The sequence below is a fragment of the Polyergus mexicanus genome, unplaced genomic scaffold (assembly GCF_030449975.1).
Source record: "Polyergus mexicanus isolate NDT 795.1 unplaced genomic scaffold, iyPolMexi1.0 SCAF_23, whole genome shotgun sequence".
NCBI classification, from domain to species: Eukaryota; Metazoa; Arthropoda; class Insecta; order Hymenoptera; family Formicidae; genus Polyergus; species Polyergus mexicanus.
The window spans coordinates 9,830-26,244 of NW_027223343.1; the positions used below are offsets into that span (position 1 = coordinate 9,830).

General features: G+C 35.3%; 1 protein-coding gene across 4 annotated transcripts; it reads right to left on the reverse strand.

Moving 5' to 3' along the window:
* Positions 1-8,175: 8,175 nt before the first annotated feature.
* On the reverse strand, positions 8,176-16,170 carry LOC138942570 (uncharacterized). 4 transcript variants are annotated; one of them, XM_070312893.1, is made up of 9 exons: positions 15,860-15,932; positions 14,174-14,416; positions 13,428-13,551; positions 13,171-13,256; positions 11,473-11,565; positions 10,563-10,625; positions 10,051-10,188; positions 9,166-9,391; positions 8,176-8,523 (listed from the first exon to the last, which is right to left on the reverse strand). In XM_070312893.1, exons 4-9 carry the CDS (start codon positions 13,234-13,236, stop codon positions 8,381-8,383), a joined length of 729 nt encoding a protein of 242 aa, XP_070168994.1. In that variant the 5' UTR covers positions 13,237-13,256; positions 13,428-13,551; positions 14,174-14,416; positions 15,860-15,932; the 3' UTR covers positions 8,176-8,380. The 4 variants fall into 4 exon arrangements, with proteins under 4 accessions (XP_070168994.1, XP_070168993.1, XP_070168992.1 ...); XM_070312892.1 differs by lacking the exon at positions 14,174-14,416 and having other exon boundaries at positions 10,105-10,188; positions 15,860-16,170; XM_070312891.1 differs by lacking the exon at positions 14,174-14,416 and having other exon boundaries at positions 15,860-16,170.
* Between the last annotated feature and the right edge of the window lie 245 nt (positions 16,171-16,415).

Genomic DNA, 16,415 nt, shown 5'->3' on the forward strand with positions numbered 1-16,415 from the left:
CCTACACCTTAACCTACACCTTAACCTACACCTTAACCTACACCTTAACCTACACCTTAACCTACACCTTAACCTACACCTTAACCTACACCTTAACCTACACCTTAACCTACACCTTAACCTACACCTTAACCTACACCTTAACCTACACCTTAACCTACACCTTAACCTACACCTTAACCTACACCTTAACCTACACCTTAACCTACACCTTAACCTACACCTTAACCTACACCTTAACCTACACCTTAACCTACACCTTAACCTACACCTTAACCTACACCTTAACCTACACCTTAACCTACACCTTAACCTACACCTTAACCTACACCTTAACCTACACCTTAACCTACACCTTAACCTACACCTTAACCTACACCTTAACCTACACCTTAACCTACACCTTAACCTACACCTTAACCTACACCTTAACCTACACCTTAACCTACACCTTAACCTACACCTTAACCTACACCTTAACCTACACCTTAACCTACACCTTAACCTACACCTTAACCTACACCTTAACCTACACCTTAACCTACACCTTAACCTACACCTTAACCTACACCTTAACCTACACCTTAACCTACACCTTAACCTACACCTTAACCTACACCTTAACCTACACCTTAACCTACACCTTAACCTACACCTTAACCTACACCTTAACCTACACCTTAACCTACACCTTAACCTACACCTTAACCTACACCTTAACCTACACCTTAACCTACACCTTAACCTACACCTTAACCTACACCTTAACCTACACCTTAACCTACACCTTAACCTACACCTTAACCTACACCTTAACCTACACCTTAACCTACACCTTAACCTACACCTTAACCTACACCTTAACCTACACCTTAACCTACACCTTAACCTACACCTTAACCTACACCTTAACCTACACCTTAACCTACACCTTAACCTACACCTTAACCTACACCTTAACCTACACCTTAACCTACACCTTAACCTACACCTTAACCTACACCTTAACCTACACCTTAACCTACACCTTAACCTACACCTTAACCTACACCTTAACCTACACCTTAACCTACACCTTAACCTACACCTTAACCTACACCTTAACCTACACCTTAACCTACACCTTAACCTACACCTTAACCTACACCTTAACCTACACCTTAACCTACACCTTAACCTACACCTTAACCTACACCTTAACCTACACCTTAACCTACACCTTAACCTACACCTTAACCTACACCTTAACCTACACCTTAACCTACACCTTAACCTACACCTTAACCTACACCTTAACCTACACCTTAACCTACACCTTAACCTACACCTTAACCTACACCTTAACCTACACCTTAACCTACACCTTAACCTACACCTTAACCTACACCTTAACCTACACCTTAACCTACACCTTAACCTACACCTTAACCTACACCTTAACCTACACCTTAACCTACACCTTAACCTACACCTTAACCTACACCTTAACCTACACCTTAACCTACACCTTAACCTACACCTTAACCTACACCTTAACCTACACCTTAACCTACACCTTAACCTACACCTTAACCTACACCTTAACCTACACCTTAACCTACACCTTAACCTACACCTTAACCTACACCTTAACCTACACCTTAACCTACACCTTAACCTACACCTTAACCTACACCTTAACCTACACCTTAACCTACACCTTAACCTACACCTTAACCTACACCTTAACCTACACCTTAACCTACACCTTAACCTACACCTTAACCTACACCTTAACCTACACCTTAACCTACACCTTAACCTACACCTTAACCTACACCTTAACCTACACCTTAACCTACACCTTAACCTACACCTTAACCTACACCTTAACCTACACCTTAACCTACACCTTAACCTACACCTTAACCTACACCTTAACCTACACCTTAACCTACACCTTAACCTACACCTTAACCTACACCTTAACCTACACCTTAACCTACACCTTAACCTACACCTTAACCTACACCTTAACCTACACCTTAACCTACACCTTAACCTACACCTTAACCTACACCTTAACCTACACCTTAACCTACACCTTAACCTACACCTTAACCTACACCTTAACCTACACCTTAACCTACACCTTAACCTACACCTTAACCTACACCTTAACCTACACCTTAACCTACACCTTAACCTACACCTTAACCTACACCTTAACCTACACCTTAACCTACACCTTAACCTACACCTTAACCTACACCTTAACCTACACCTTAACCTACACCTTAACCTACACCTTAACCTACACCTTAACCTACACCTTAACCTACACCTTAACCTACACCTTAACCTACACCTTAACCTACACCTTAACCTACACCTTAACCTACACCTTAACCTACACCTTAACCTACACCTTAACCTACACCTTAACCTACACCTTAACCTACACCTTAACCTACACCTTAACCTACACCTTAACCTACACCTTAACCTACACCTTAACCTACACCTTAACCTACACCTTAACCTACACCTTAACCTACACCTTAACCTACACCTTAACCTACACCTTAACCTACACCTTAACCTACACCTTAACCTACACCTTAACCTACACCTTAACCTACACCTTAACCTACACCTTAACCTACACCTTAACCTACACCTTAACCTACACCTTAACCTACACCTTAACCTACACCTTAACCTACACCTTAACCTACACCTTAACCTACACCTTAACCTACACCTTAACCTACACCTTAACCTACACCTTAACCTACACCTTAACCTACACCTTAACCTACACCTTAACCTACACCTTAACCTACACCTTAACCTACACCTTAACCTACACCTTAACCTACACCTTAACCTACACCTTAACCTACACCTTAACCTACACCTTAACCTACACCTTAACCTACACCTTAACCTACACCTTAACCTACACCTTAACCTACACCTTAACCTACACCTTAACCTACACCTTAACCTACACCTACACCCAAACGGGCCGTTAGCATTTAAATAGTGGCCTAAACGGGACGTTAGTGACACACACTCACACACAGTCACACACACTCACACACACTCACACACACTCACACACACTCACACACTCACACACACTCACACACACTCACACACACTCACACACACTCACGCACACTCACACACACTCACACACACTCGCACACACTCACGCACACTCACGCACACTCACGCACACTCACGCACACTCACCCACACACTCACACACACACTCACACACACACTCACACACACACACACTCACACACACTAACACACACTCACACACACTCACACACACTCACGCACACTCACGCACATTCACGCACACTCACGCACACTCACGCACACTCACGCACATTCACGCACACTCACGCACACTCACGCACACTCACGCACACTCACGCACATTCACGCACACTCACGCACACTCACGCACACTCACACACACTCACACACACTCACACACACTCACACTCACTCACACACACTCACACTCACTCACACTCACTCACACACACTCACACACACTCACACACACTCACGCACACTCACGCACACTCACGCACACTCACGCACACTCACGCACACTCACGCACACTCACGCACATTCACGCACACTCACCCACACTCACCCACACTCACACTCACACACACTCACACACACTCACGCACACTCACGCACACTCACGCACACTCACGCACACTCACACACACTCACACACACTCACACACACTCACGCACACTCACACACACTCACACACACTCACACACACTCTCACTGACCCACACTCACACTCACACACACTCACACACTCACATACACTCACACACACTCACACACACTCACACACTCACACACACTCACACACACTCACACACACTCACGCACACTCACGCACACTCACGCACGCTCACCCACACTCATACTCACACACACTCACGCACACTCACGCACACTCATGCACACTCACGCACACTCACTCTCACTCACACTCACTCACACACTCACACACACTCACGCACACTCACACACACTCACGCACTCTCACACACACTCACGCACACTCACCCACACACTCACACACACTCACACACTCACACACACTCACGCACACACTCACACACACTCACGCACACACTCACACACACTCACACAAACACTCACTCTCACACACACTCACACACTCACACACTCACACACACTCACACACACTCACGCACACTCACACACTCACACACACACTCACACACACTCACACAGTCACACAGTCACACACTCACACACTCACACACACACACACACTCTCACACACATACACACTCACACACACACTCACGCTCACTCACTCTCACTCACACACACTCACACACACTCACACACACTCACACACACTCACGCACACTCACGCACACTCACGCACACTTACGCACACTCACGCACACTCACGCACACTCACCCACACTCACACTCACACACACTCACACACACTCACGCACACTCACGCACACTCACGCACACTCACACACACTCACACACTCACACACACTCACACACTCACACACTCACACACACTCACACACTCACACACACACACTCACACACACACTCACACATACTTACACACTCACACACACTCACACACACTAACACACACTCACACACACTCACACATACTCACACACACTCACACACTCACACACACTCACACACACTCACCCATACTCACACACACTCACGCACACTCACGCACACTCACTCTCACTCACACACACTCACACACACTCACACACACTCACACACACTCACGCACACTCACGCACACTCACGCACACTCACGCACACTCACACACACTCACACACACTCACACACACACTCACTCACACACTCACTCACACTCACTCATGCTCACTCACGCTCACTCACTCTCACTCACACTCACTCACACTTACTCACACACTCGCTCACACTCACTCACACTCACACACTCACACTCACTCACACTCACTTACTCTCACTCACGCTCACTCACGCTCACTCACTCTCACTCACACTCACTCTCACTGACCCACACTCACACTCACTCACACACTCACACTCACTCACACTCAGTCACACACTCACTCACACTCACTCACACTTGCTCACACACTCGCTAACACTCACTCACACTCACATTTGCTCACACACTCGCTCACACTCACTCACACTTACTCACATTCACTCACACTCACTCACACTCACTCACACTCATTTACACTCATGCACGCTGACTCACTATCACTCACATCAACATCATCTTCAACTTCAACATAACATCAACATCAACTTCAATTTCAACATCAACATCAACATCAACTGCAACTTCAACGTCTACGTCGTCAACGTCGACGTCAACGTCAACGTCGACGTCAACGTCAACTTCAACGTCAACGTCAACATCAACGTTTTAACGGCAACTTCGACGTCAACGTCAACATCAACGTTTTTAACGTCAACGTCAACGTCAACATCAACGTTTTTAACGTCAACGTCAACGTCAACATCAACGTTTTTAACGTCAACGTCAACGTCAACGTCAACGTCAACTTCAACTTCAACTTCAACTTCAACTTCAACGTCAACTTCAACTTCAACTTCAACTTCAACTTCAACTTCAACTTCAACTTCAACTTCAACTTCAACTTCAACGTCAACTTCAACGTCAACGTCAACGTCAACATCAACATCAACATCAACATCAACATCAACATCAACATCAACACCAACATCAACATCAACATCAACATCAACACCAACTTCAACGTCAACATCAACGTCAACTTCAACGTCAATTTCAACATCAACTTCAACATCAACTTCAACTTAACCTTACCAGACCGACGACGACACACAACACCTATACAACGTATGAAAAAAAAGGAAATGAAAAAAAATATTTCTGCGTTAATTTTTTTTTTTACAAGTTCCTAAATTATTTACTTCTAATTAAACTAATTATAAGTCAAATTTATAAATTCTTAATAACAGAGAAATGAAACGTACTACAATATAAATTTTTCTGAATCGCGCGTTTTTTTGTTGTTTTTTTTTTAAATAAATATATATATATATATATATATATATATGTATAATGTATATAATATATATTATAAAATATTTGGCATGTTTTACACAGTTATTCACACAAAAGATATTTAATCGCACAAGATATTTAATCTCTCTCATATTAAGATCATACAAGTCATTCAATTTTGTAAGGTCAGATAATAATAAATACATATCAAAATTTTTTTTGAGGTAAAACTGATATAATGTTATTATCTCTAAACCCCTTTTATTTTTATAAAATTTCTTCAACTACTACTATAATCATTTAGCGTTCTTACGCAGAAATAATTCTTACCTTGTACTAATATCTGTAAAAATGAGGAAGGTATATCTTGCTGCCATAGCAGGTATGTACTTACATATATCGAAATAAAATAAAATATGGATAAACATTTTTTTTTTTATTAAATTGTTCATTATTAATCTCTAAAATTTGTAGTAGATTAAATTACTTTTTTTACAACTAAATTTATTTAATATTCTTATTTTTATTTAACATTTTAAATAAAAATTTTTATAATTTTATGTAGCAGGTATTACATCATAAAATGTGTTATATATATAATTTAGGTATATAAAGAATATTTTATTTATAAAATCAACATTGTTGTTGAATCAATTCCTTTCGAACTGTATTATTTTACCTGAAAGGTAATCTGGCCATGCTGTCACTTGGTCAATTTTTGGGTTGGACATCGCGCTATCCTTGCCTAAACTGATGGAAGATAATGGTGCCAAGTCCATTCATTTGACTACGGAGGAGGCCTCTTGGGTGGCATCCTTACTTATGATCGGTGTAACTAAAGATTCTATTCTTTGTGGATTTATGGTGAATGTCATTGGTAGGGGAAAAAAAAAACCGTGTTATTTACGGCCGTGCCTTCAGTTGGTTAATGATAGCTTTTGCAACATTACCGTGGGTAATTTAATGATTTCTATATTTGTAAGATGTATAAAAAACTATTTCTTTGAAAACCATATGTATACAATTATTTTAAAATTTAAAATTAAAATTTGAGGGATTTAATTTTTATTAGTCATAATCCTGGCTAAAAGAGCTTGGCTTGTATACTTTGGCGTTTATCGATCTAATACATTCTTTCTTGACAAGTATGGGTGCTCTTGTATTATCGGTGTGATCATGTATAAAGTCATATTTAACACGAGGTCTAACATCATTACTATTCATCTTGGCGAACTATTTCCTACAAATACGAAACCGTTTTGCAATTAAATTACTGTCATCATGTAAACTATGCTTGAACATTTATGACAAAATTATGTGATCATAGTCGATAATATCGACATACACATGCCGTTCTTAATATTCATTGCGTGCATATTCATTATCGATGCTTTATTCACATTTTCTACGTACCTAAGATAAAAGGCAAAAATTTAGATAAAAGAGGAATTGTATGGTTCATCGAAACAGTAAAGAAGATTAAATTATTTATGCTTTGATTTTATATCTCGATAAAAAGTATTCGAGAGCTGTTGATATTCGATCGAAAGAAGCACCTTTTGATGTCAAATACATGCCTTCTTTTCTGTAATATAATTTGTAGTAAATTGAAAATTAATTGTAGTACATAAATGGAATGTCGACGGTACATAAACAAATTATAACTAGTTTATATATTATAACGAATTTGCATATTGGACTTACGTTGTAGTAATCGCGCTCAAAAACAGAAAACATAAATCAAATATTTAATGACATTGGGAAATTGCTGAAATTACATCTGAAAGAATATAAAAGAACTTGCTTTAGTCACAAGGGAGCATGCTGTTTTAACTATTTTATACCGGAAGATACAGAATATTTTAAAAAATTATCCGAATGGCGTTTTCCTATTGAATTCAGATAATAATTATATTGCATACTTTATTATTATAAAAATAAATTTTGTATCTATATCACATCTTCAATATTGTATTTTTTTTAAATCTATTTGTTTAGCAATATATGTGACTTTGATCCAGATTTGATCAAAAACTGAAAATGTTAGTATGTATTGTATGTGTGAGAGACTTTTGTCTAACAAACGCCATTATAAAATAAGAAAAAAATTAATAAAGTAACGACGCTTATAAGCTTTTCCTTTTAATAAATAAAAACTAGCGATGTATTTACACACTGATACACCCGTCTTCCATGGAAACGTATGTAGGAATCATATATATGTATATATTTGGACTGTTAACAATTGCATTGTGTGTGACGAGTTCATTCTGTTTATGAATAATGCTCTTCTTCGCTCGACGGTGAGGACTGGCTAATGACGATCGTTATAGCATCGTTTGGTTGCAACCAAATCTTTGCATTATTATGATCAATTTTCGGCGAACACTTCGTTTGGACCTTTGTTACTGGTATCTCTGAAACATTTGCATAATAGATACTTCAAATTATTTTTCGTTTATCTGTTTGATTATCCAAATAGCAACGATAAGCACAAGTACATAAGATATGTAACAGATAACTGTTATTGTCACTTTCGATATATCCTGCATTTTCTTCGTTAAATTTTATTCGGAAAGGTAAATAATTTTACATATTTATGTAATATTTGACATATTTATACAAGATATAATTTATTATTCACATAAGAGTTTTATTTTACGAATTATTTAAAACACAAGTTCTCGGGAAAAAACGCTTATGAAATTTGATTCCGATAATTAGATATTTTGGTGTGCAACAATATCATTTTAAAAATGTGATATTTTACATAAAACATTCTATTCGCGGCATATTTCTGATGATTTATAAAATGTCAAAATAAAATAGTGTATACCATATATTTTACGTGCAATTTACGGTGACAAACGGAGCTGTCGACAGACTATAACAACTGAAAATTAATATTGAGATATTTAACACAAATTAATGAAAATGGCAACGTGTGGTGAAATGTATGAGCGCGATGTAAACTGATATCGAGGACGCGACATTTCTCTTCTTTTGCCCCAGATTTCCATATTTATTTTTAATCCTTTCCAAAACGTATATGCTCTTACCTTGTATCTGATTTGACGATGTCGATGTATCTGGAAATTGAACGTGCTTCCTTGATATCCGATTCCCAGTGGGACTTCTTTCCGATAAGAGAGGATTGTGACATGCTGTAGGACTCTGTGTCGGTGTAGCTTTTGTTTCATTATTAGTGACACCTTTTCGCGAACTTAGACACGACGTGGTGACGGTCGTAGTTGGTGGTTGAGTTACGTATCTCACCACTGGAACCTTTAAGGGATATTATATGAGATATAAATAAAATATATCGTGCGATTAAAAATTTTCAGAACGTGGGTCGCGAGATTTAAACGACGATAGAAATCACACATTAAAAAATGGGAAACTTGGAAATTATACATTCGATATATGTCAGCTTTTATGAGAACTGCTAAAAGATTATATGAGGATATTGCGTATATACAGAGAGAAATAATTTGTACAAAAAAAGAATTCGACACGAAGTATTTTCGACGTGTAAAGAAGGTCACAAATATAACAGAATTCTCGAGACACGATCAATTCTCTTTACGATATTGATTATGAGATAATTGACGTAATAAAATTGCTACAAATATCCCTTTACTCTTGGTTACTTTCTTAGCTTTCGGAAAACATTTGGTCGTATTTTTCTCACAGACTTCCCGTTAATCTTCTTTTTCGTTTAATTGTCTATTAATATCAAAGACCACTTACTGGTATTACAAAAATACACACAGATATATATATATATATATATATATATATGTATTTTCCGTCTTATATTTATAGTTTAATTAATCCGTCTTATATTTATTGTTCGTAAATTATATACACGCGCATTAAATATTTATATCTTTTTAAATAAGCTGTTCGTGAATAAAGCAGTATGACTGAATAATTCACTTAACTTTTCGTCCCTTATCCCACTGTTCTTTCCTCTGCGAAATTTTCGGAATACTGACCCTATATTCGTAGTCATGGGCAGCGGTGCCGCGACCAGCTAAGTACTCTTGATACTGCGAGATGACACATAAAAGCGAATATATCTGTAACAATAGTTATTTTGTGCTGAGTGATTTAATATTTGTAATGTACAAATATATATATAAATTTTCAACACAATTTAATAACTCTTTAATTTAATAACTCTTTAATTTCTCATACTTGTTGCATTTTACAAAAATAGTATGTGTTTTTCTACTCTATATTATTATTATATTCTTTGTGAGAGAATCATAGAATCATATATAATTTTATGTAATTTATACAACTATGTAATTTTTATAATGTGTGTCTTACATATATCAATCTTCTTAAACAAGTTTGATAGATTTCAATGGCTATAATGATGATTACAAAGCAATTACAACCGTGACAAAGTACTTAGCAATTAAAATTATTGTTAGTCGAATGTACTCACGTTTAAACAAAGTAGAAAGAAATTTAATGTGTAGAGCATAACTCTTGCCGGATTAAACTCGGGCTGTAATAGATCAAAATTTTCCAATATTTTATACGCACAAATCTTATCTCTCATATATGTAAATGTGTAAATAAATACATGTAAATTTGAAAATTTCATGAGCGTTTGAAAAGGGGCGTAAACATACTTACGTCTGTCCTCGTGTCTTAAATGCATATTTGGATTTTCCACGGTTTATTTTAAAAGACTGCCAAGAGTTTTGATATTTCTCTCGTAAAGAACTCGTAAGTGCTGCCTCCTAAAATAGTTACGAGTCTTTCAAGCAGCCGATACTCATAAATTTCAAATATTGCAGAATGAAAATAAAGGAAAAAAATGAATAAAGAATAGGGAAACATATTTTACATGCCAAACAAAACAAAAAATTTATTCGTATTCGAATTCACAGGACGATCAATTGAATTAATTATAAATTCCATAAGAAATGTTGTATAGAAAAAAAAAAAGTATAAAACAGATATTGATTTCTAGAAAATCTCATATGCTCGAAGAAGGGCGTATTTAAAGAATACTTATTACAATACTCTTGTTTTCATACACTTACGCCCCTTTTCTGTCAAATCTTAAATTAATTTTTGCTTTGATAAAATTTTCGTCAAACCAGTTTTACAAGAAAGATTATCTTATTAATTCATGCATTAAGAGAGATACAGAAAAATACACTAGTTTTTATATTTGATCTGATAATTAATTGAATTAATTATTACTGATAAGTATATCGAAATATTTAAAATGATAAAAACGATAATTTTAAGTTCTGTATATGCACAATCCCAAGAAATCGAAGATTATCTTTTTTTATTATACAAATATATATATGAAAAGGAATACAATATAAAATACTCACTGTAACGATGAACAAGTACAGTGAATGTGCTATATCAATGATGCCACATATGATGATTACAATAATCCATGGAAGCAGCAACGTCTTGCGGTCCTGAAAATTTACGCGGAGAGTGAGTGATACTCATACACGAGCTTGTATGAAAGATATATGTCGAATTTTTCACAGAAAAAAATTTCTGCGAACTTCTGTTCGTTTCACGTCTGTTCCTAAATTCCAAGGATTTTAATTATGCGGTTCCGTTTAATAATTCTTTGATATTAAAATAATAAAACGAAGCGTAGTAATGGAAATTCTGTAATGTAAAGCGGTAGAATATGAAATGCACGAAATATGTTTTTCGTCAAACACGTTTCGTGATGATACTTGGAAAAGGTTTCCTCTTGCCATGTTATCAGTGTCATTCTATTAATATTCATGAATATATTATTCACGTCACGTTACGTCATATCGCGTGAATGCTACAGTTTGTCTTATTAATAATATTCGTCACAGTCAAGCAAAGGTACTCAGAATAATTAAGATCTTTAATGTGTTTTCATTTTTTTTTTTTTTTTTTTTTTTTTTTTTTTTTTTTTTTTGCTAGGCGCGCATGCAAATTTATAATTTTTATCATTTATAATAATATCGCGCACACAAAATAGATTATGTGGATTATATAGCACGCTTATTGACAGCTTATATTTATATATTACTGCATGAAAACCTCACTCAGTTAATATAAAAAAAATTAATATATCTACATTATAGATATAGATTCACAGAAACAAAAATAAAAAATCAATACGCACATTTTGCTGTATATTGTAGTCTTGATAATAAATAGTAGTTACATGAACAGATTTTTAAATTTAAATCCTTATTTGATTATGCTATCCAAGGATATATTAAAATTATATGAATTAATATTAATAATTTAAAAAATTCAAAAAATAATCAGCAAAATTAGACTTTCCATTAAGAGTTAATATGAATAAACTTAATAATAACAGTGTATATATGAATTCATTCAATTGTCTAGTCTGTGTTGCGTTTAATAACACATATCTCTCGGGAATAACGTGTGCATGTTACACCGATAGCTCTTCATATCATCCATTCAAGAGCAGCGACAATACTGTTTTATCGCGTTCCATGTAATACTAGTATCTTCTACTATTCATATGGGATCGAGTGGTAAATGGCGTGATATAATAAACGCGAAAATCTACATCCTGAGGAAGACAAAAAGCTTGTATCGCGAAAAATATAGTAAAATACAAATTTAGCTGTTTACTCAAATATAATAGCTGCGCATGAAAATATTTATAAAAATTATGTTGTTTTCTCAAAGAAAGAAAATAAAATGAGTGACAATTTTTTTCTTATCTAATATAATAGCATCTAATGTGCAACAATCTAATATAACAATAGAGATGGTATAATAATCTTCTATATAAAAAAATCTACAGCTACATTTTCAAATTAACCTCTTACGATTTCTAATTTTCGCAATTATGTAAAAGAATGGAATTATATTATACTACGCTTTTAATCTGAAATTTTGCACTATCTTGTACATTCTATATTTTATTATATTATTACAGTTCTATATTTTCTAAATTAATTTCTCTTGCAATATCTAAGTATTACAAATAAATAAAGGAATGGAATTATATGGCGTTTCTTATTAATGATTACTCCGAAGATTTTCCCTACCTTGTACAAGCCGTACAAAAGAAGGAGACTGCACAATACGCCGCAGCAGGAGCAGATAAGCAGCATTGCGTTGAAATGAACCGTGGCTGAAGCAATACAAGCAATACGATATCGTTTAAGCGAAGCCGACTACTTAATAGAGACAATTTCGAGGACGATTCCATGCGTGAGATCGAAAATTTTATTATAATGGAAAAATCAAATGCCGTTAATTCGCTAGAATATTGAGTACTATTTTCTATTTATTGTCCACTTACTTGGCGATATGGTTCCTCCTTCCAGAAAGCTGGATGACTCTGGTAGTGAAACCTCTCCCTTGAGATAACCACTCTCCTCTCGAAAAACCGTGCCGGTGGTTGATGCTACCAGTGCAAAGTATATCTAAAATCGCGAGTAGATGGAGGATATCATTAATTTATATTTACAAAATATGCCATTCAATATAATAGAGATTGATTGAGAATAAAAATATTTGAGATTCAAAGATTCAAATTTTTATAATTTTATTACTCCTTATTGGAACAAGAAAGATACGCGTTTTATTAAATGTATTATATAAAAATTATACTATTAAATACGTTAAAGATTGCAATTTATTTTTTTTTTAATTAAAATAAAATAAAAATAAAAATTGAATTAAAATAAAATTATTAATTAAGGATAATTTATTCATTAACATCGTAATTAATTTTATAAATTTAATTCTTGGAATATTCATATATGATTATTGTTTAAGCAGATCATTTTGATTAATGCCTTTGAATAATTTAATAGACTTACGTGCTGCGTGTTTTAACAGCGTTTTAACATGCACAATTTAATTCGTCTCTATTACGTTACATTTTAGGATCTATTTAAGTCTCATTTTTCAGCTTACTTGTCGATATATCTAGATATTGATTTTATAAAAAAAGAGTAGAAAAACAACAGACATGCGGCGCGAGTTCAATATCCGGAGAATAATTCGATTTCGCGTTAGCAAGCTCGGGAGCAATCCTGTTACCAATTTGCGGGAAGAAAGACATGTACATCCGTTGCAATAACTCGGGTTAGTTTAATTCTGGGAGCGTGAGCAGGGGATATCGTCCGTATAGAATTGTACAGATGGTCGTTGGCGGTATCGTGATAATTCACCGATATTAAACAAATATCTTCCTTTTCTTCCCGTTCAATTTTCTTTTCCTCTTGTCCGTGGAGAAATGACTATATGCCGCAATACGTCAATTTATAACTTTCAATATTTCATCTATAAGAAGAAACATTGAGTAATTTGAGTAAATGTTTGAAAAATAATAATAATAGAAATTATAATTTTGAAAAATTGTGACACTTAATCGCTTAATTCTACAATATTAAAATTTAAATGTTCCTTTCATTAATTACATTTCATTTATTCATCATATTATTGAGCCGGAAACAGCGAATTAAATACGTCAAAATACGTACTTGGAGAGCAAATCTAAAATTCGAAATGTCGGGAAATATTAAACTATCATTATGCATTTGAATTAAAATTTTGCGCGCGGGGAGTCTTAGTATTCCGAACTGTTCGGAGTTTTTATTGAAATCTGTGATTTTACGTCTTCTTAACTCCGTTCGTGTTTTAAAATTATTCTCATAAATCACAATCGTACGTAATATTCTTCAAGAGAATTTTCCACAAACCGCATTATCTCATCATAAAGATTTTCAAATCGTACTTCTGGCATCGTTTTCTCGTTAGTAAAACTCGCATCCCAGCGCGTTCATTAGCGAATACGATGTGTCAATCAATGATGTGTTTCATTGCGCTGATATAGAACGATGTTAAATTCGATTTAGTAGATAATTCGATAAATATTGCACAAACATAATAAATTGAAGATTTATGTAATTTTTGTAATTAAATTAAGGAATGCATACATATTTTTTACGGTATACTATATGCAATGCGATAACCGGTATATTTTTATCAAAAATGTTTGTGAGAAAAAAAAATATAAAATCTGGATAGGGGGGATTTACTACATTTATTATAGTTTACTATAGTTGCAGAAAGGGAAAATTTAATGACGTTAATTTTAATTAATTAATTAAAGATTAATGTCATAAATCATTATATCTTCTAAAATGTATTGTATAATTTGTTATTGCCTCGGATCATTATTTCATCTGACTATCGGATGTGAAAGTGGAAAGTGGAAGAATTAATCATTAGACGTACGAGGAGCTATCGCACAAGTCCTCAAATGAAAGACGATCAATGGTATAAATCAAATTTTTCTCTCTATAAATGTGTATTTATAAAATTTCAATTATATTATTCTATTTTATTTTTTTTATTATAGAATAAAGATATAAATGATATTGAGATAAAGATAAGTAGATAAAATATAGTTTAAATTTTTCCTTAATATAAGACATTAATATAAAAGAATAAAAATTCTCTCTCTCTCTCTCTCTCTCTCTCTCTCTCTCATATCTTGAAAAATTGAAAATTTTAAACTTTTTTATGTGCCAAAATAAACATGCAGAAAAGCTGTTAAATATGCTAAAATTTTCTCAAATATCAAAGTTTTAAAACTGATGTTCTGTCTAACTAAATTACACATGGAAAATAATATAAATAAAAAACGTGATTCTTTTGTTTATAACTTGCATAACAATTTCGTTTAAGTATACGTAACACTTTGTTATCGTCGGTACTTACTGTGGTATAAACGGCACAAGCGTAGCTGCCTCTGCGTACGGATTGCCAACAACAACAGGACTGCATGATAGCCATGCTGCGAGCACATGGATCTTCTCGGGAAAATTTTAACGTGGCGATTTTAACTATTCGATTTTTTATGAAGATTCACGCCGCGAGTTTGCACTCGATGGAAAAATTTTATTACGAAATTGAATTTTCTTACGTCGCGGTCCATCGAAAGTCGTGCGCGAGAAGCATCGTCGTACTATGAGAGAGTTTTACAGAGAATTTTTTTCACATAATTGACAACGCGAATGCGCACGAGGGCGGCTCGGCGCCGACTGTCGGTTTCTCCCTCGCGAAATTTCCTCCTCCGGTGTTAGCTCGTCGTGCAAAAAGCTCACCGGCGGCGACGCCTGCGCAATTGTCTTCTATAATACCCCATCGTCTACGAGGTACTTTTATATCCGCGAACACGATCTTCAAGTTGACACGTATTGTATTACCAGAAGAAAAACAGAATTGAATCGAGAAAGTGCGGTTTCTTATATACACTCGCGGGATATACGGCGAA

Excerpts from the sequence above, each read along its gene's own strand:
- LOC138942570 (XM_070312891.1), bottom strand. The coding sequence starts at position 15,934 with ATGGCTATCATGCAGTCCTGTTGTTGTTGGCAATCCGTACGCAGAGGC. Across the intron at positions 13,552-15,859 it reads CTTGTGCCGTTTATACCACA|ATATACTTTGCACTGGTAGC; the intron begins GTAAGTACCGAC and ends TCGCGATTTTAG. Across the intron at positions 10,626-11,472 it reads TGTACTTGTTCATCGTTACA|CCCGAGTTTAATCCGGCAAG; the intron begins GTGAGTATTTTA and ends GATCTATTACAG.